Below are 22,082 nucleotides of genomic sequence, written 5' to 3'. Positions count from 1 at the left end.
ATTCTTAACGACCGTTCCACAGGTGCATGCTCATTAATTGTTTATGGTCCATTGAACAAGCATTGGAAAAAGTGTTTAAACCCTTTACAATGAAGATCTGTGAAGTTATTATGATTTTTACTAATTATCTTTGAAAGACAGGGTCCTGAAAATGGATGTTTCTTTTTTTGCTGAGTTTATAATTACATGTTATAAATATATTGGTTATAGTATAACTGTAAGACAACAGAATATAACAATATAATCTCTCTCCAGCGCTGTTGGAGGCGGAGACTCGCTTCAAGGAGATCAAGATGGAACGTGAGGCCAAGGAAGCGCAGGAGAACAACCGGAAACCACCTCCGTACAAATACATCAAGGTCTGAACTCTAACCCTTTAACGGTACTCTTAATTCTGTCGTGAAACTGTCTAACCCAGTCCATCAAACTCAGTTCAACCCAGTCCAGTTTTGATATATTCCATGTATGTAATAGTTGTTCTCCCCTGTGTGTGTGTGTGTGTGTTCTGCAGATCAACAAGCCCTGTGGCCGGGTGCAGGTCTACACAGCCGACGTGTCGGAGATTCCCAAGTGTAACTGTAAGCCCACGGACGAGAAGCCGTGTGGGTTTGAGTCAGAATGCCTGAACAGGATGTTGATGTACGAGTGCCACCCTCAGGTCTGTCCCAACGCAGAGCGATGCTGCAACCGGGACTTCACCAAGAGACACTACCCAGAGACGAAGATCATCAAGACTGCTGGCAAGGGCTGGGGCCTGGTGGCACTACGGGATATTAAGAAGGTATATTTATTATATATACAGTGCATTTGGAAAGTATTCAGACCCCTTGACTACATTTTGTTACTTTTACAGCCTTATTCTAAAATTTATTATTTCGTTTTTTCCTTCATCAATCTACACACGATATAATGACAAAGCAAAATAGCATTTTTATAATTTTTCAAATGTATTAAAAATATCCAATTTACCAAGAATTCAGACCCTTTATTCAGAACTTTGTTGAAGCACCTTTGGCAGCGATTACAGCCTCGAGTCTTCTTGGGTATGATGCTACAAGCTTGCCACACCTGTATTTGGGGAGTTTCCTCTCAAGCTCTGTCAGGTTAGATGGGGAGCGTCGCTGCACAGCTATTTTCAAGTCTCTCCAGAGATGTTCGAGTCCAGGCTCTGGCTGGGCCACTCGAGGACATTCGGAGATTTGTCCTGAAGCCACTCCTGCGTTGTCTTGGCTGTGTGCTTAGTGTCATTGTCCTGTTGGAAGGTGAACCTTCGCACCAATCTGAGGTCCTGACTGCTCTGGAGCAGGTTTCCATCAAGGATCTCTGTACTTTGCTCGGTTCATCTTTCCCTTGATCCTGACTAGTCTCCCAGTCCCTGCCACTGAATAATGCTGCCACCACCATTCTTCACCATAGGGATGGTGCCAAGTTTCCTCCAGACGTGACGCTTGGCATTCAGGCCAAAGAGTAAACTCTTGGTTTCATCAGACCAGAGAATCTTGTTTCTCATTGTCTATGTCGTTTAGTTGCCTTTTTGGCAAACTCCAAGTGGGCTGTCGTGCCTTTAACTGAGGAGTTGCTTCCGTCTGGCCACTCTACCATAAAGGCCTGATTTGGTGAAGTGCTGCAGAGATGGTTCTGGAAGGTTCTCCCATCTCCACAGAGGAGCTCGGGTGTCAGTGACCATCGGGTTCTTGGTCACCTCCCTGACCAATGCCCTTCTCCCCCAATTGCTCAGTTTGGCCGGGTGGTCAGCTCTAAGAAGAGTCTTGGTGGTTCCAAACTTCTTCCACTGGGAGGCCACTGGGGACCGTCAATGCTGCACGATCCTGTCTCTGAGCTCTATGGAGAATGAACTTCAACGCTGCAGAAATGTATTGGTACCCTTCCCCAGATCTGTGCCTCGACACAGTCCTGTCTCTGAGCTCTATGGAGAATTCCTTCCACCTCATGGCTTGGTTTTTGCTCTGACATGTACTGTCAACTGTGGGACCTTATATAGACAGGTGTGTGCCTTTCCAAATCATGTCCAATCAATTGAATTGACCACAGGTGGACTCCAATCAAGTTGTAGAAACATCTCAAGGATGATCAATGGAAACAGGATGCAGCTGAGCTCTATTTCAACTCTCATAGCAAAAGGTCTGAATACTTATGTAAATAACGTATTTCTGTTTAAAAATACAGTGGGGCAAAAAAGTATTTAGTCAGCCACCAATTGTGCAAGTTCTCCCACTTAAAAAGATGAGAGGCCTGTAATTTTCATACTTATTTTCCACCATAATTTGCAAATAAATTCATTAAAAATCCTACAATGTGATTTTCTGGATTTTTTTTTTCTAATTTTGTCTGTCATAGTTGAAGTGTACCTATGATGACAATTACAGGCCTCCCTCATCTTTTTAAGTGGGAGAACTTGCACAATGGGTGGCTGACTAAATACTTTTTTTGCTCCACTGTATATATATACATTTGTGAAATGCAACAGGTGTAGTAGACCTCACAGTGAAATGCTGAATACAACAGGTGTAGTAGACCTTACAGTGAAATGATGAATACAACAGGTGTAGTAGACCTCACAGTGAAATGCTGAATACAACAGGTGTAGTAGACCTTACAGTGAAATGCTGAATACAACAGGTGTAGTAGACCTCACAGTGAAATGCTGAATACAACAGGTGTAGTAGACCTCACAGTGAAATGCTGAATACAACAGGTGTAGTAGACCTCACAGTGAAATGCTGAATACAACAGGTGTTGTAGACCTCACAGTGAAATGCTGAATACAACAGGTGTAGTAGACCTCACAGTGAAATGCTGAATACAACAGGTGTAGTAGACCTCACAGTGAAATGATGAATACAACAGGTGTAGTAGACCTCACAGTGAAATGCTGAATACAACAGGTGTAGTAGACCTCACAGTGAAATGCTGAATACAACAGGTGTAGTAGACCTCACAGTGAAATGCTGAATACAACAGGTGTAGTAGACCTCACAGTGAAATGCTGAATACAACAGGTGTAGTAGACCTTACAGTGAAATGATGAATACAACAGGTGTAGTAGACCTCACAGTGAAATGCTGAATACAACAGGTGTAGTAGACCTCACAGTGAAATGCTGAATACAACAGGTGTAGTAGACCTCACAGTGAAATGCTGAATACAACAGGTGTAGTAGACCTCACAGTGAAATGCTGAATACAACAGGTGTAGTAGACCTCACAGTGAAATGATGAATACAACAGGTGTAGTAGACCTTACAGTGAAATGATGAATACAACAGGTGTAGTAGACCTTACAGTGAAATGCTGAATACAACAGGTGTAGTAGACCTTACAGTGAAATGCTGAATACAACAGGTGTAGTAGACCTCACAGTGAAATGCTGAATACAACAGGTGTAGTAGACCTCACAGTGAAATGATGAATACAACAGGTGTAGTAGACCTCACAGTGAAATGCTGAATACAACAGGTGTAGTAGACCTCACAGTGAAATGATGAATACAACAGGTGTAGTAGACCTCACAGTGAAATGCTGAATACAACAGGTGTAGACCTAGTGAAATGCTGAATACAACAGGTGTAGTAGACCTCACAGTGAAATGCTGAATACAACAGGTGTAGTAGACCTCACAGTGAAATGATGAATACAACAGGTGTAGTAGACCTCACAGTGAAATGCAACAGGTGTAGTAGACCTACAGTGAAATGCTGAATACAACAGGTGTAGTAGACCTCACAGTGAAATGATGAATACAACAGGTGTAGTAGACCTCACAGTGAAATGCTGAATACAACAGGTGTAGTAGACCTCACAGTGAAATGCTGAATACAACAGGTTACCAAGTAATGTAGACCATAACCACAATGAAAAAAATAGTTGAAAATACTAAATAAAGTAATAAATTAACAATGGCTACATACAGGGGTTACTGATGACATGTTTACCTTCCTTTGAACAGGTGGTAGTAGACCTGGACGTCAGTGAAATGATGAATACAACAGGTGTAGTAGACCTTACAGTGAAATGATGAATACAACAGGTGATAGTAGATGCCCTCAGGTTCAGTGAAATGAGAACTTTTTACAGGTGTAGTAGACCCATTCAGTGAAGTCTGCTGAATACAATGGTGTTGTCTTTAATAGTGAAATGCTGAATGGGAACATTATAGACCTCAAGTGAAATCTGAATACAAACAATGCTACCTAATAAATGTTTACTTACAAGTCCATAACCATCTCATATGTAGTTCAAAAATAGTTAAGAAAATATTTACTAAATAAAGTAATAAATTAACAATGGCCACATATGCAGGGGTTTACATACTCATCTCATATGTTTAGGGCCTTCCTTACCATCTACTGTATCTTGCCTATGCTCCTGTACCATCACTCATTCATATATCTTTATGTACATATTCTTTATCACTTTACACTTGTGCACCTACGGTCAGAGTTTTGAGAACCATGTTAGCTAGATTACTTGTTGGTTATTACTGCATTGTCGGAACTAGAAGTTCAAGCTTTAGAACTTTTTAACATCTGGGGACCCATTCCAAATATTTTGAGATTTCCTGAAGGGGAAATGATGTTGTCTTTAATAATGGGAATTGATGGGAAATTTGGTGAAATATATCACTAGCCACTTTAAACAATGCTACCTAATATAATGTTTACTTACCCTACATTATTCATCTCATATGTATATGTATATACTGGACTGTATATCATCTACTGCATCCTTATGTAATACATGTATCACTAGCCACTAACTATGCCCCTTTGTTTACATACTCATCCCATATGTATATACTGCACTCAATACCATCTACTGTATCTTACCTATGCTGCTCTGTACCATCACTCATTCATCCCTTTATGTACATATTCTTTATCACTTTACACTTGTGTATAAGGTAGTAGTTTTTGTTAGTACAATCCTTGTTAGTACACTATCCTCCCTGGTGTAGCTACACTACTTGTTGGTTATTACTGCATTGTCGGAACTAGAAGCACAAGCATTTCCTCCACTGGTGTTAACATCTGCTAACCATGTGTATGTGACAAATAAAATTTGATTTTGATTTGGTTGGACCATGATAGTTCCCTGGTGGGCAACAAGGAAATCTGTAATCTGATTTGGTGAGGGTATATCTGTGATCTGATTGGTGAATACTTCTCCGCAGGGTGAGTTTGTGAATGAGTACATCGGAGAGCTGATCGATGAAGAGGAATGTCGCTCCAGGATCAAGTACTACCAGGAGAATGACATCACTCACTTCTACATGCTCACCATCGACAAGGTATCCTCCCTGGTGTAGTACACTATCCTCCCTGGTGTAGTACACTATCCTCCCTGGTGTAGTACACTATCCTCCCTGGTGTAGTACACTATCCTCCCTGGTGTAGTACACTATCCTCCCTGGTGTAGTACACTATCCTCCCTGGTGTAGTACACTATCCTCCCTGGTGTAGTACACTATCCTCCCTGGTGTAGTACACTATCCTCCCTGGTGTAGTACACTATCCTCCCTGGTGTAGTACACTATCCTCCCTGGTGTAGTACACTATCCTCCCTGGTGTAGTACACTATCCTCCCTGGTGTAGTACACTATCCTCCCTGGTGTAGTACACTATCCTCCCTGGTGTAGTACACTATCCTCCCTGGTGTAGTACACTATCCTCCCTGGTGTAGTACACTATCCTCCCTGGTGTAGTACACTATCCTCCCTGGTGTAGTACACTATCCTCCCTGGTGTAGTACACTATCCTCCCTGGTGTAGTACACTATCCTCCCTGGTGTAGTACACTATCCTCCCTGGTGTAGTACACTATCCTCCCTGGTGTAGTACACTATCCTCCCTGGTGTAGTACACTATCCTCCCTGGTGTAGTACACTATCCTCCCTGGTGTAGTACACTATCCTCCCTGGTGTAGTACACTATCCTCCCTGGTGTAGTACACTATCCTCCCTGGTGTAGTACACTATCCTCCCTGGTGTAGTACACTATCCTCCCTGGTGTAGTACACTATCCTCTCTGGTGTAGTACACTATCCTCTCTGGTGTAGTACACTATCCTCCCTGGTGTAGTACACTATCCTCCCTGGTGTAGTACACTATCCTCCCTGGTGTAGTACACTATCCTCCCTGGTGTAGTACACTATCCTCCCTGGTGTAGTACACTATCCTCCCTGGTGTAGTACACTATCCTCCCTGGTGCAGTACACTATCCTCCCTGGTGCAGTACACTATCCTCCCTGGTGCAGTACACTATCCTCCCTGGTGCAGTACACTATCCTCCCTGGTGCAGTACACTATCCTCCCTGGTGCAGTACACTATCCTCCCTGGTGTAGTACACTATCCTCCCTGGTGTAGTACACTATCCTCCCTGGTGTAGTACACTATCCTCCCTGGTGTAAGTACACTATCCTCCCTGGTGTAAGTACACTATCCTCCCTGGTGTAAGTACACTATCCTCCCTGGTGTAGTACACTATCCTCCCTGGTGTAAGTACACTATCCTCCCTGGTGTAAGTACACTATCCTCCCTGGTGTAAGTACACTATCCTCCCTGGTGTAGTACACTATCCTCCCTGGTGTAGTACACTATCCTCCCTGGTGCAGTAAATGTACATTTTTGTCATTTAGCGGATGCTCTAATCCAGAGCGATTTACTGTCACTGCATTCATCTTAAAATAGCTAGGTGGGACAGCCACATATCATAGACGGCTACTTTATTAATAAAAATATATATCAGCGTATCAGAGCTAGTAAAGGGGAGGGGGTTTGTGGGTGGTGCTGTGGGATTATTTAAAATTCTTATTGAAGAGGTTGGGTGTCAGATGTTTACGGAAGATGGGCAGGGACTGCTGTCCTAGCGTCAGCGTTCCACCACTGGGTTGCCAGGACAGAGAAGAGCTGTCTGCTCCAGCATTGGAGGACCTGCCTGTCTGTGGCCGTGTCTTTGACTGCCAGAGCCAGAGGAACAGTATTGCTTTGGGGATGTTACACTCAAGATCTCTGTGACATTACAGAAAACAATACTACATACTATATAGCTATAACTAGCTCTAAGTCAATACTAGACATCTGTAGCTCTACTTCAATACTAGACATCTGTAGCTCTACTTCAATACTAGACATCTGTAGCTCTACTTCAATACTACACATCTGTAGCTCTACTTTAATACTACACATGTAGCTCTACTTCAATACTACACATCTGTAGCTCTACTTTAATACTATACATCTGTAGCTCTACTTTAATACTATACATCTGTAGCTCTACTTTAATACTACACATCTACAGCTGTATCAATCTTCATCTGTTACTGCATACCTCTTCACCAGCCTGACCTGTGTTTCCAGGATCGGATTATAGACGCCGGCCCTAAAGGGAACTACTCCCGCTTCATGAACCACAGCTGCCAGCCCAACTGTGAGACGAGAAATGGACGGTGAACGGAGATACCAGGGTTGGGCTCTTCGCTGTCTGTGACATCCCTGCTGGTGAGAATCAACCATCTCCTTGGTTAGGTCATTATTGTAAAATACTTTACTCAATGACTTGTGTGGTTAGAGACGTCTAATGCTGTTTGGTTTATTGTCATAATGTCAGAGTTAGTTGTGGTAATATTCTATTGTTGTGGTATACAGGGACAGAGCTCACCTTCAACTACAACCTGGATTGCCTTGGTAACGAGAAGACTGTGTGTCGCTGTGGGGCTCCCAACTGTAGTGGTTTCCTTGGAGACCGCCAAAGGTGAGTTGGCATCTCTTGGTACATACAGAAAAGACGAGTAGATTTTCAACATCCATACTTTTCCAACAGTTCCATCTGTTCCACGGGGTCATCTAACAGACCTCTGACTGTTGTTTCCTGTCCAGGCCTCTGACTGACTGACTGTTGTTTCCTTTCCTGACTGACTGACTGTTGTGTCCTGTCCAGACCTCTGACTGTTGTTTCCTGTCCAGACCTCTGACTGTTGTTTCCTGTCCAGACCTCTGACTGTTGTTTCCTGTCCAGACCTCTGACTGTTGTTTCCTGTCCAGACCTCTTGACTGTTGTGTCCTGTCCAGACCTCTGACTATTGTTTCCTGACCAGACCTCTGACTATTGTTTCCTGACCAGACCTCTGACTATTGTTTCCTGACCAGACCTCTGACTGTTGTGTCCTGTCCAGACCTCTTGACTGTTGTGTCCTGTCCAGACCTCTTGACTATTGTTTCCTGTCCAGACCTCTTGACTGTTGTTTCCTGTCCAGGCCTCTGACTAACTGACTGTTGTTTCCTGTCCAGACCTCTGACTGTTGTTTCCTGTCCAGACCTCTGACTGTTGTTTCCTGTCCAGACCTCTTGACTGTTGTTTCCTGTCCAGACCTCTTGACTATTGTTTCCAGACTCTGTCCAGACCTCTGACTATTGTTTCCTGTCCAGACCAGACCTCTGACTGTTGTTTCCTGTCCAGACCTCTTGACTTACCTAGACCTCTGACTATTGGGTAGACCTCTGACTGGTTTCCTGTCCAGACCTCTGACTGTTGTTTCCTAGTAAGTAATCCTTCTCACCCCCCAACAAGATTTAGATGCAAGTGGCTGTTCCACTGGTTGTCATAAGGTGTATGCACCAATTTGTAAGTCGCTCTGGATAAGAGCGTCTGCTAAATGACTTAAATGTAAATGTAATGTGTGTCCTGTCCAGACCTCTTGACTATTGTGTCCTGTCCAGACCTCTGACTGTTGTTTCCTGTCCAGACCTCTGACTGTTGTTTCCTGTCCAGACCTCTGACTGTTGTTTCCTGTCCAGACCTCTGACTGTTGTTTCCTGTCCAGACCTCTTGACTGTTGTGTCCTGTCCAGACCTCTTGACTGTTGTGTCCTGTCCAGACCTCTTGACTGTTGTGTCCTGTCCAGACCTCTTGACTGTTGTGTCCTGTCCAGACTTCTGACTATTGTTTCCTGACCAGACCTCTGACTGTTGTGTCCTGTCCAGACCTCTTGACTATTGTTTCCTGTCCAGACCTCTTGACTGTTGTTTCCTGTCCAGACCTCTTGACTGTTGTGTCCTGTCCAGACCTCTTGACTATTGTTTCCTGTCCAGACCTCTTGACTGTTGTGTCCTGTCCAGACCTCTGACTGTTGTTTCCTGTCCAGACCTCTTGACTATTGTGTCCTGTCCAGACCTCTTGACTGTTGTGTCCTGTCCAGACCTCTTGACTGTTGTTTCCTGTCCAGACCTCTTGACTGTTGTTTCCTGTCCAGACCTCTTGACTGTTGTGTCCTGTCCAGACCTCTTGACTATTGTTTCCTGTCCAGACCTCTTGACTGTTGTTTCCTGTCCAGACCTCTTGACTGTTGTGTCCTGTCCAGACCTCTTGACTGTTGTGTCCTGTCCAGACCTCTTGACTGTTGTGTCCTGTCCAGACCTCTGACTGTTGTGTCCTGTCCAGGCCTCCGGTTTCCAGGCCGCGGAGCCCAAGGGGAAGAAAGCCAAGAAGAAAGTGAAGAAGCGTCGGACACGGAACGAGGGGAAGGAGTCTGAGGACGAGTGTTTCCGCTGTGGAGACGGAGGGCAGCTGGTTCTGTGTGACAAGAAGAGCTGCACCAAGGCCTTCCACCTCTCCTGCCTGGACCGAACCAAGAGACCCTTTGGTAGACCCAAACTTCTAACTCTGGACAGATGGCTATTCTAATGTTATGTGTATATTATATTTCAGGGCGCTGGGACTGTGTACAGTACCAATCAAAAGTTTGGACACCTACTTATTCCAGGGTTTTTCTGTATGTTTACTATTTTCTACATTGTAGAATAAGTGTTGACATCAAAACTATTAAATAACACATATGGAATCATGTAGTAACCAAAAAAGTTTTAAACAAATCAAAATATATTTTATATTTGAAGTTCTTCAAAGTAGTCACCCTTTGCCTTGATGACAACTTTGCACACTCTTAGCGTTCTCTCAACCAAAACATTTCTGCAGCATTGAAGGTCCCCAAGAAGACCGTGACCTCCGTCAGTCTTAAATGGAAGCTTGGAAACACCAAGGCCTTGGTCAGGGAGGTGACGGGAGTAGAAGCCAGGCGTTGTACAAGATCTTCAGTTTCTTGGCAATTTCTCGCATGGAATAGCCTTTCTTTCTCAGAACAAGAATAGACTGACGAGTTTCAGAAGAAAGTTCTTTGTTATCCTGATTTAAAGATGCCAGAAACAGTTTTCAGCTGTGCTAACATAATTGCAAAAGGGTTTTCTAATGATCAATTGGCTAATCCAAGTTTATCATTTTAAAAGGCCAACACAACGTGCCATTGGAAAACAGGAGTGATGGTTGCTGATAATGGGCCTCTATATTCTATAAAAAAATCTGCAGTTTCCAGCTACAAGTCATTTACAACATTAACAATGTCTACACTGTATTTCTGATCAATCAATATTATTTTAATAGACAAGGACATTTCTAAGTGACCCCAAACTTTTGAACGGTAGTGTATATGCTGAACAAAAATATAAATCCAACAATTTCAAAGATTTTACTGAGTTATAGTTCATAGAAGCAAATCAGTCAGTTGAAATAAATTCATTGGGCTCTAATCTATACATTTAACATGATTGGGCAGGGGAGCAGCCATGATTGGGCAGGGGAGCAGCCATGATTGGGCAGGGGAGCAGCCATGACTGGGCATAGACCCACCCAGTTGGGTGAAAGGTCTGCCCAGCCAATCAGAATCAGTTTTTACCCACAAAATGGCTTTATTACAGACAGAAATACTCCTCAGCACTATTTGTGATCTTTTATTGTCCCCAGCACAAGTGTAATGATCATGATGTGCCACACCTGTCAGGTGGATGGATTATCTTGGCACAGGAGAAATGCAAACAACATTGACGATAAGCTTTTTGAATATAACATTTCAGGGATTGTTTTATATATTTCAGCTCATGAAAAAACACACGTTGCATTTTATATTTTTGTTCAGTGTATGTTTATGTTTCAGGGCGCTGGGACTGCCCGTGGCACCACTGTGACGTGTGTGGGAAGCCATCTGAGGCCTTCTGCCAGCTGTGCCCCAACTCATTCTGCAAGAACCACCAGGAGGGGGCGCTACGGCCCTGGCTCCACACCGGACAACTCTGCTGCCAGGAGCACGATGACCCCTGACCTGGAGCGGACTGACTGATCAGGTGCCTCTAAATGCTCCAAGAGAGGCCGACCTGCAGCAGAACATGACCCAACTCCATAATAATGTTTTCAATATGACTGACAGCACTGTATGTCTCTCTCATCAGGGATTTTCTCAACAGCTCATTCAACCAATCGGGTCCTTCCACTCAGCTTGTACCTGTTGTGTTTGTCTGCACTGTGGTAGAAAGCACAAAGACAACATGGCACCTCAGACAGATACAGCATTAGTCTCATCATTCCTCTCCCCAGTAGTTGTGTGTGTGTATATATATATATATATATATATATGTGTGTATGTATATGAAAGACCAAAATGAAAATACTGGAATATTGTTAGTACCAGGTTGAAACTGTTTTTATCTGAAGTAATATCGTAAGGCACTATGGATAAGTCTTGACTTACGTTTACTATAGGCAAGTACTGCATATTGTTTTCATTTGAGTAATGTGATGCCCACCTGTTCAGAGTTATTAGAGCTGAAACTCCATCACGTTGCTGCTGACCTCTATATGTACCTGTGGCTTTAATACCGGAATAAAGAGGACTTTATTTGAAGTTAGTTCAGTACACTCTTAATTTTTTGTCCAGTTTGTGGTCCACGATCTGCTGGAGAAGTCTAACATTTACACATTGTCTAATGACAGCTGATTCTCAATCCCTTAACCTGTCCAGGAAACACATTGAGGTGTTTTTAAGAGTGAATTTATTTAAGACATGACAGAACTGGTCATAACAATGATGCAGCCGTCAATGGTACAAAATACTTTTCTGTAAAAATAATTTGTTCCAAGCCCAGCCATCCTGTGTCTTTAGTGCAAACACTAATAATAAAGGTGGTTTCAGTCTTAAGCTCTGGGCCGTTTTGCCTTATAGACAGGTCCTAGATCAGACCCGCCCTGCTCATACCGTATCGCTGAAGGTCAGTGTTAGTGGAGGCAGCATTTGTCCACTCAATCAGAAATTCAGAAATGACCTTTAAACGTCGATCCCACCATCTAACACATCAGCGATCGCTTAAACACTAACCTTCCTGACTGTCTATCTAGTTCATTACTCAAACACCACAGCATCAGCAATTGTTGGTTCAAGGGTTTCTAGAAATATTATTCTGACTCATTGTATGGTTTCAGGTTAAATTTCCATTCATTTTCTACTAATCATTAATGCTTGACCATTCTTTGATTGCAAGTGCTATAATGTGATTTCCAAACTACAAATTAAATACATGGCTTATGCTTCAACAAAAAAAGTTGTCAGGTGTGATTTTGTTGAGGCTATGAGCATGTCTAGAGTTAATTGTTATAATACATTCACTGAAAAATAATCTTAACTTTTTATTGATAACAATTGAAAATATATACAACATTACAAATGATAAAATAAATATCAGTTCTGTAAATTTGATTATAAAAAGCAACCTTGGGCTAGCTTCATTTTCTATAAACATGGTGCTGTTTGTTTCAAGTGTTGCATCTCAGCAGGATGATGTCATCAGGAGGCTAGAACCCCTTGGTGGATGATGTCAGAGCCATAGGCCCCACCCCTCAGCTGGTGGGCGTGACATGCCTTCATGTCCAGCCCACTGGGCGGAGTTTCAGAATTAGCAGAAGAGTACCCATCGCTCTCTGTACGGAGTCGTCTCCTGGGGTACGACAGCTCACTGTGCAGTGGTCTGCGCTGTGGGGGGTTGGGGTTAGGAGGTCTGCGCTGTGGGGGGTTGGGGTTAGGAGGTCTGCGCTGTGGGGGGTTGGGGTTTGATGGCTCCTCCTTTGGCCTCTCGCTCCTCTTCGGGATTCTGAACTTACCCCAGTTCTTAAGATGGCTTCCACCAGGCCCACTGGCCAGCCAACTGTTGTGTTTGGTTGTCATGGATACATTGGTGTCTCTAGGATCAGATTGGCTGTCTGTTCCGCTGAGCCTCACCTTCCTTCCCTTCACTTCAGTCACATGATCAGTAACCCTAACCCTCGTTAACCTGACCCTAGCCTCAGTCACATGATGAACCTTGATCCTAGTTAACCTAACCCTAGCTTCACTCATTCTATTGGCTGGTTTAGCATCAGTCATATCACTGACCCTACTGGCTGGTTTCTCACTGGCCTTTGACCCCAGTCTGGTTTTGGCTTTGATTGGAGAGCTTTCCTCTCCTCCTCTCCTCTCTGTTCCATTGTCCTCCTCTCCTGTCCTCTCCTCCATTCCCTGTTCCTTCTCTCCTCTCCTCCTCCTCCTCCTCCTCCTCCTATCCACCCTTCCCTGGTCCTCCTCTCTCCTCCTGCTAATGCTCTTCTGCTGCTGCTCAGGTTCTTGGGCCTCCTTCCTCAGGCTCCTCCTACCCTCTATTCTGGGTCTGCTACTTTCTGTCTTCAGTTTGCTGGAGTTGTCCGTCTGTCCTCTGACGTGTCTACCCCCCTCAGTCAGACTGTGTAGTAGATGTAGGCCTCCTCTCCGGTGCCCTCCCCTCCCTCGGTCTCTCCTCTGGGTCTTCAGGCCACTGTACCCCAACACCGCCACTGGGGCCGAAACCACACTGAGACGCACGCTGTCGTTCAGACACCCTGATGAAGACAACACAGGGTTAGCACAGGTTCAACTGGACATTACACTGCTCTGCCTAAAGAGGGAAATATTCCACATTTAAACATCAGGAACATTAATATCCAACAAGGACACAGTAAACAAGTCATCCCCATGAATGAACATCCATCCCATTTAGAATCAGAACATCCATCCCATTTAGAATCAGAACATCCATCCCATTTAGAATCAAAACAGGACAACCACCCCATTTAGAATCAGAACATCCCTCCCATTTCGAATCAGAACAGAACATCCACCCCATTTAGAATCAGAACAGAACATCCACCCCATTTAGAATCAGAACATCCATCCCATTTAGAATCAGAACATCCACCCCATTTAGAATCAGAACATCCATCCCATTTAGAAATCAGAACAGGACACCCATCCCATTTAGAATCGGAACAGGACATCCATCCCATTTAGAATCAGAACAGGACATCCATCCCATTTAGAATCAGAACAGGACACCCACCCCGTTTAGAATCAGAACAAGACACCCATCCCGTTTAGAATCAGAACAGGGCACCCATCCCATTTAGAATCAGAACAGGGCACCCATCCCATTTAGAATCAGAACATCCCTCCAATTTAGAATTAGAACATCCCTCCCATTTAGAATCAGAACACCCATCCCATTTAGAATCAAAACAGGACAACCACCCCATTTAGAATCAGAACATCCCTCCCATTTCGAATCAGAACATCCCTCCCATTTCGAATCAGAACACCCTCCCATTTCGAATCAGAACAGAACATCCACCCCATTTAGAATCAGAACATCCATCCCATTTAGAATCAGAACAAGACACCCATCCCATTTAGAATCAGAACAGGACACCATCCCATTTAGAATCAGAACAGGGCACCCATCCCATTTAGAATCAGAACATCCCTCCCATTTAGAATCAGAACATCCATCCCATTTTAGAATCAGAACATCCATCCCATTTAGAATCAAAACAGGACATCCATCCCATTTAGAATCAAACAGGACATCCACCCATTTAGAATCAGAACCCCTCCATTTAGAATCAACAACATCCATCCCATTTAGAATCAGAACAGGAACACCCATCCCATTTAGAATCAGAACACCCATCCCATTTAGAATCAGAACAGGACACCCATCCCATTTAGAATCGGAACATCTATTCCATTTAGAATCAGAACATCCATCCCATTTAGAATCAAAACATCCATCCCATTTAGAATCAAAACATCCATCCCATTTAGAATCGGAACAGGACATCCATCCCATTTAGAATCGGAACAGGACATCCATCCCATTTAGAATCAGAACAGGGCACCCATCCCATTTAGAATCAGAACATCCCTCCCATTTAGAATCAGAACAAGACATCCCATTTAGAATCAGAACAGGACACCCATTCCATTTAGAATCAGAACAGGACATTCATCCCATTTAGAATCAGAACAGGACATCCACCCCGTTTAGAATCAGAACAAGACACCCATCCCGTTTAGAATCAGAACAAGACACCCATCCCGTTTAGAATCAGAACCCATCCCATTTAGAATCAAAACATCCATCCCATTTAGAATCAGAACAGAACATCCATCCCATTTAGAATCAGAATAGAACATCCATCCCATTTAGAATCAGAACAGAACATCCATCCCATTTAGAATCAGAACAGGACATCCATCCCATTTAGAATCAGAACAGGACACCCATCCCATTTAGAATCAGAACAGGACACCCATCCCATTTAGAATCAGAACAGGACACCCATCCCATTTAGAATCGGAACAGGACATCCATCACATTTAGAATCAGAACAGGACATCCACACCGTTTAGAATCAGAACAGGACACCCATCCCATTTAGAATCAGAACAGGGCACCCATCCCATTTAGAATCAGAACATCCCTCCCATTTAGAATCAGAACAAGACATTCCATTTAGAATCAGAACAGGACACCCATTCCATTTAGAATCAGAACAGGACATTCATCCCATTTAGAATCAGAACAGGACATCCACCCCGTTTAGAATCAGAACACCCATCCCATTTAGAATCAGAACAGGGCACCCATCCCATTTAGAATCAGAACAGGGCACCCATCCCATTTAGAATCAAAACATCCATCCCATTTAGAATCAGAACAGAACATCCATCCCATTGAGAAACAGAACAGAACATCCATCCCATTGAGAATCAGAACATCTATTCCATTTAGAATCAGAACATCCATCCCATTTAGAATCAGAAGAGGACATCCCATTTAGAATCAGAAGAGGACATCCATCCCATTTAGAATCAAAACAGGACATCCATCCCATTTAGAATCAAAACAGGACATCCATCCCATTTAGAATCAAAACATCCATCCCATTTAGAATCAAAACATCCATCCCATTTAGAATGAGAACATCCATCCCATTTAGAATCCAAACAGGACATCCATCCCATTTAGAATCAGAACAGGACATCCATCCCATTTAGCATCAGAACAGGACATCCATCCCATTTAGTATCAGAAAATCCATCCCATTTAGAATCAGAACAGGACATCCATCCCATTTAGAATCAGAACAGGACATCCATCCCATTTAGAATCAGAACAGGACATCCATCCCATTTAGAATCAGAACAGGACATCCATCCCATTTAGAATCAGAACAAGACACCCATCCCGTTTAGAATCAGAACACCCATCCCATTTAGAATCAGAACAGGGCACCCATCCCATTTAAAATCAGAACAGGACACCCATTCCATTTAGAATCAGAATAGAACATTCATCCCATTTAGAATCAGAAAGAACATCCATCCCATTGAGAATCAGAACAGAACATCCATCCCATTTAGAATCAGAACATCATTCCATTTAGAATCAGAACATCCATCCCATTTAGAATCAGAAACAGACATCATCCCATTTAGAATCAAAACAGGACATCCATCCCATTTAGAATCAAAACAGGACATCCATCCCATTTAGAATCAAAACATCCATCCCATTTAGAATCAAAACATCCATCCCATTTAGAATGAGAACATCCATCCCATTTAGAATCCAAACAGGACATCCATCCCATTTAGAATCAGAACAGGACATCCATCCCATTTAGAATCAGAACAGGACATCCATCCCATTTAGCATCAGAACAGGACATCCATCCCATTTAGTATCAGAAAATCCATCCCATTTAGAATCAGAACATCCATCCCATTTAGAATCAGAACATCCATCCCATTTAGAATCAGAAGAGGACATCCCATTTAGAATCAGAAGAGGACATCCCATTTAGAATCAAAAGGACATCCATCCCATTTAGAATCAAAACATCCATCCCATTTAGAATCAAAACATCCATCCCATTTAGAATCAAAACAGGACATCCACCCCATTTAGAATCAAAACATCCATCCCATTTAGAATCAAAACAGGACATCCACCCCATTTAGAATCAGAACATCCCTCCAATTTAGAATCAAAACATCCATCCCATTTAGAATCAAAACATCCATCCCATTTAGAATCAAAACATCCATCCCATTTAGAATCAAAACATCCATCCCATTTAGAATCAAAACATCCATCCCATTTAGAATCAAAACATCCATCCCATTTAGAATCAAAACATCCATCCCATTTAGAATCAAAACATCCATCCCATTTAGAATCAAAACATCCATCCCATTTAGAATCAGAACATCCATCCCATTTAGAATCAGAACATCCATCCCATTTAGAATCAAAACAGGACATAAATCCCATTTAGAATCAAAACAGGACATCCATCCCATTTAGAATCAAAACATCCATCCCATTTAGAATCAAAACATCCATCCCATTTAGAATCAGAACATCCATCCCATTTAGAATCAGAACATCCATCCCATTTAGAACCGGAACAGGACATCCATCCCATTTAGAATCAGAACAGGACATCCATCCCATTTAGAATCAGAACAGGACATCCACCCCGTTTAGAATCAGAACAAGACACCTATCCCGTTTAGAATCAGAACACCCATCCCATTTAGAATCAAAACATCCATCCCATTTAGAATCAGAATAGAACATCCATCCCATTTAGAATCAGAACAGAACATCCATCCCATTGAGAAACAGAACAGAACACCCATCCCATTGAGAATCAGAACATCCATCCCATTTAGAATCAGAACATCCATCCCATTTAGAATCAGAACAGGACATCCATCCCATTTAGAATCAGAACAGGACATCCACCCCATTTAGAATCAGAACATCCATCCCATTTAGAATCAGAACATCCATCCCATTTAGAATCAGAACATCCATCCCATTTAGAATCAGAACAGGACATCCATCCCATTTAGAATCAAAACAGGACATCCACCCCATTTAGAATCAGAACATCCATCCCATTTAGAATCAGAACATCCATCCCATTTAGAATCAGAACATCCATCCCATTTAGAATCAGAACATAAATCCCATTTAGAATCAAAACAGGACATCCATCCCATTTAGAATCAAAACATCCATCCCATTTAGAATCAAAACATCCATCCCATTTAGAATCAGAACATCCATCCCATTTAGAATCAGAACATCCATCCCATTTAGAATCAAAACATCCATCCCATTTAGAATCAAAACATCCATCCCATTTAGAATCAAAACATCCATCCCATTTAGAATCAAAACATCCATCCCATTTAGAATCGGAACAGGACATCCATCCCATTTAGAATCGGAACAGGACATCCATCCCATTTAGAATCGGAACAGGACATCCATCCCATTTAGAATCGGAACAGGACATCCATCCCATTTAGAATCGGAACAGGACATCCATCCCATTTAGAATCAGAACAGGACATCCACCCCGTTTAGAATCAGAACAAGACACCATCCCATTTAGAATCAAAACAAGACACCCATCCCGTTTAGAATCAGAACACCCATCCCATTTAGAATCAGAACAAGACATCCCATTTAGAATCAGAATCCATTTAGAATCAGAACATCCATCCCATTTAGAATCAGAACAGGACATCCATCCCATTTAGAATCAGAACAAGACAGAGAATCAGAACACCCATCCCATTTAGAATCAGAACAGGGCATCCATCCCATTTAGAATCAGAACAGGACATCCATCCCATTTAGAATCAAAACATCCATCCCATTTAGAATCAGAACAGGACATCCATCCCATTTAGAATCAGAACAGAACACCATCCCATTGAGAATCAGAACAGAACATCCATCCCATTTAGAATCAGAACATCATTCCATTTAGAATCAGAACATCCATCCCATTTAGAATCAAAACATCCATCCCATTTAGAATCATCCATCCCATTTAGAATCAGAACAGGACATCCATCCCATTTAGAATCAAACAGGACATCCATCCCATTTAGAATCAGAACATCCATCCCATTTAGAATCAGAACATCCATCCCATTTAGAATCAGAACATAAATCCCACAAAACATCCATCCCATTTAGAATCAAAACATCCATCCCATTTAGAATCAAACAGGACATCCATCCCATTTAGAATCAGAACATCCATCCCATTTTAGAATCAGAACATCCATCCCATTTAGAATCAGAACATCCATCCCATTTAGAATCAAAACAGGACATCCACCCCATTTAGAATCAAAACAGGACATCCACCCCATTTAGAATCAAAACAGGACATCCACCCCATTTAGAATCAGAACATCCATCCCATTTAGAATCAGAACATCCATCCCATTTAGAATCAGAACATAAATCCCATTTAGAATCAAAACAGGACATCCATCCCATTTAGAATCAAAACATCCATCCCATTTAGAATCAAAACATCCATCCCATTTAGAATCAAAACATCCATCCCATTTAGAATCAAAACATCCATCCCATTTAGAATCAAAACATCCATCCCATTTAGAATCAAAACATCCATCCCATTTAGAATCAAAACATCCATCCCATTTAGAATCAGAACAGGACATCCATCCCATTTAGAATCAGAACAGGACATCCATCCCATTTAGAATCAGAACAGGACATCCATCCCCATTTAGAATCAGAACAGGACATCCATCCCATTTAGAATCAGAACAAGACACCATCCCATTTAAATCAGGACACCCATCCCATTTAGAATCAGAACACCCATGCCATTTAGAATCAGAACATAAATCCCATTTAGAATCAAAACAGGACATCCATCCCATTTAGAATCAAAACATCCATCCCATTTAGAATCAAAACATCCATCCCATTTAGAATCAGAACAGGACATCCACCCCGTTTAGAATCAGAACAAGACACCCATCCCGTTTAGAATCAAAACAAGACACCCATCCCGTTTAGAATCAGAACACCCATCCCATTTAGAATCAGAACAAGACATCCCATTTAGAATCAGAACAGGACACCCATTCCATTTAGAATCAGAACAGGACATTCATCCCATTTAGAATCAGAACAGGACATCCACCCCGTTTAGAATCAGAACAAGACACCCATCCCATTTAGAATCAGAACATCCATCCCATTTAGAATCAGAACATCCCATCCCATTTAGAATCAGAACAGGGCACATCCATCCCATTTAGAATCAAAACATCCATCCCATTTAGAATCAGAACAGAACATCCATCCCATTTAGAATCAAAACATCCATCCCATTTAGAATCAGAACATCCATCCCATTTAGAATCAGAACATCAGAACATCCATCCCATTTAGAATCAAAACAGGACATCCATCCCATTTAGAATCAAAACATCCATCCCATTTAGAATCAGAACAGGACATCCATCCCATTTAGAATCAGAACAGGACATCCATCCCATTTAGAATCAAAACAGGACATCCATCCCATTTAGAATCAGAACAGGACATCCACCCATTTAGAATCAGAACAGGACATCCATCCCATTTAGAATCAGAACAGGGCATCCATCCCATTTAGAATCAGAACATCCATCCCATTTAGAATCAGAACAAGACATCCCATTTAGAATCAGAACAGGACACCCATCCCATTTAGAATCAGAACAGGACATCCATCCCATTTAGAATCAGAACAGGACATCCATCCCATTTAGAATCAGAACACATCCATCCCATTTAGAATCAGAACAGGGCATCCATCCCATTTAGAATCAGAACAGGGCATCCATCCCATTTAGAATCAAAACATCCATCCCATTTAGAATCAGAACAGAACATCCATCCCATTTAGAATCAGAACAGAACATCCATCCCATTTAGAATCAAACATCCATCCCATTTAGAATCAGAACATCCATCCCATTTAGAATCATCCATCCCATTTAGAATCAGAAGAGGACATCCATCCCATTTAGAATCAAAACAGGACATCCATCCCATTTAGAATCAAACAGAACATCCATCCCATTTAGAATCAAAACATCCATCCCATTTAGAATCAAACATCCATCCCATTTAGAATCAGAACATCCATCCCATTTAGAATCAAACAGGACATCCATCCCATTTAGAATCAGAACAGGACATCCATCCCATTTAGAATCAGAACAGGACATCCATCCCATTTAGAATCAAAACAGGACATCCATCCCATTTAGAATCAAAACATCCATCCCATTTAGAATCAGAAAATCCATCCCATTTAGAATCAGAACAAGACATCCCATTTAGAATCAGAACAGGACACCCATCCCATTTAGAATCAGAACAGGACATCCATCCCATTTAGAATCAGAACAGGACATCCACCCCGTTTAGAATCAGAACAAGACACCCATCCCGTTTAGAATCAGAACACCCATCCCATTTAGAATCAGAACAGGGCACCCATCCCATTTAGAATCAGAACAGGGCACCCATCCCATTTAGAATCAAAACATCCATCCCATTTACAATCAGAATAGAACATTCATCCCATTTAGAATCAGAACAGAACATCCATCCCATTGAGAAACAGAACAGAACATCCATCCCATTGAGAATCAGAACATCTATTCCATTTAGAATCAGAACATCCATCCCATTTAGAATCAAAACATCCATCCCATTTAGAATCAAAACATCCATCCCATTTAGAATCAAAACAGGACATCCATCCCATTTAGAATCAAAACAGGACATCCACCCCATTTAGAATCAGAACATCCATCCCATTTAGAATCAGAACATCCATCCCATTTAGAATCAGAACATCCATCCCATTTAGAATCAGAACATCCATCCCATTTAGAATCAGAACATCATCCCATTTAGAATCAGAACAGGACATCCATCCCATTTAGAATCAAAACAGGACATCCACCCCATTTAGAATCAAAACATCCATCCCA

General features: G+C 42.2%; 2 protein-coding genes across 2 annotated transcripts in view; one reads left to right on the top strand and one right to left on the bottom strand.

The window, feature by feature from the left end:
* The window catches only part of LOC127917967 (histone-lysine N-methyltransferase NSD2-like), a 44,973-nt gene extending 33,225 nt beyond the window's left edge, over positions 1-11,748 (top strand). Inside the window, 8 exon segments of the mRNA XM_052501127.1 lie at positions 256-359; positions 512-781; positions 5,191-5,307; positions 7,375-7,450; positions 7,453-7,515; positions 7,663-7,772; positions 9,455-9,656; positions 11,001-11,748. Of these exon segments, the coding sequence (XP_052357087.1) occupies positions 256-359; positions 512-781; positions 5,191-5,307; positions 7,375-7,450; positions 7,453-7,515; positions 7,663-7,772; positions 9,455-9,656; positions 11,001-11,164 (1,106 nt within the window). The 3' untranslated portion in view covers positions 11,165-11,748.
* Positions 11,749-12,510: 762 nt separating this feature from the next.
* Positions 12,511-22,082, bottom strand: part of LOC118376266 (protein Jade-1-like) — a 72,880-nt gene continuing 63,308 nt past the window's right edge. Inside the window, exon 11 of the mRNA XM_052501126.1 lies at positions 12,511-13,744. Within this exon, the coding sequence (XP_052357086.1) occupies positions 12,681-13,744 (1,064 nt within the window). The 3' untranslated portion in view covers positions 12,511-12,680. The remainder of the gene's footprint in view (positions 13,745-22,082) is intronic.

The sequence above is a fragment of the Oncorhynchus keta genome, unplaced genomic scaffold (assembly GCF_023373465.1).
Source record: "Oncorhynchus keta strain PuntledgeMale-10-30-2019 unplaced genomic scaffold, Oket_V2 Un_contig_1254_pilon_pilon, whole genome shotgun sequence".
NCBI lineage: Eukaryota > Metazoa > Chordata > Actinopteri > Salmoniformes > Salmonidae > Oncorhynchus > Oncorhynchus keta.
The sequence above is the reverse complement of the archived record's forward strand: the minus strand, read 5'-3'. Positions and strand labels throughout refer to the sequence as shown.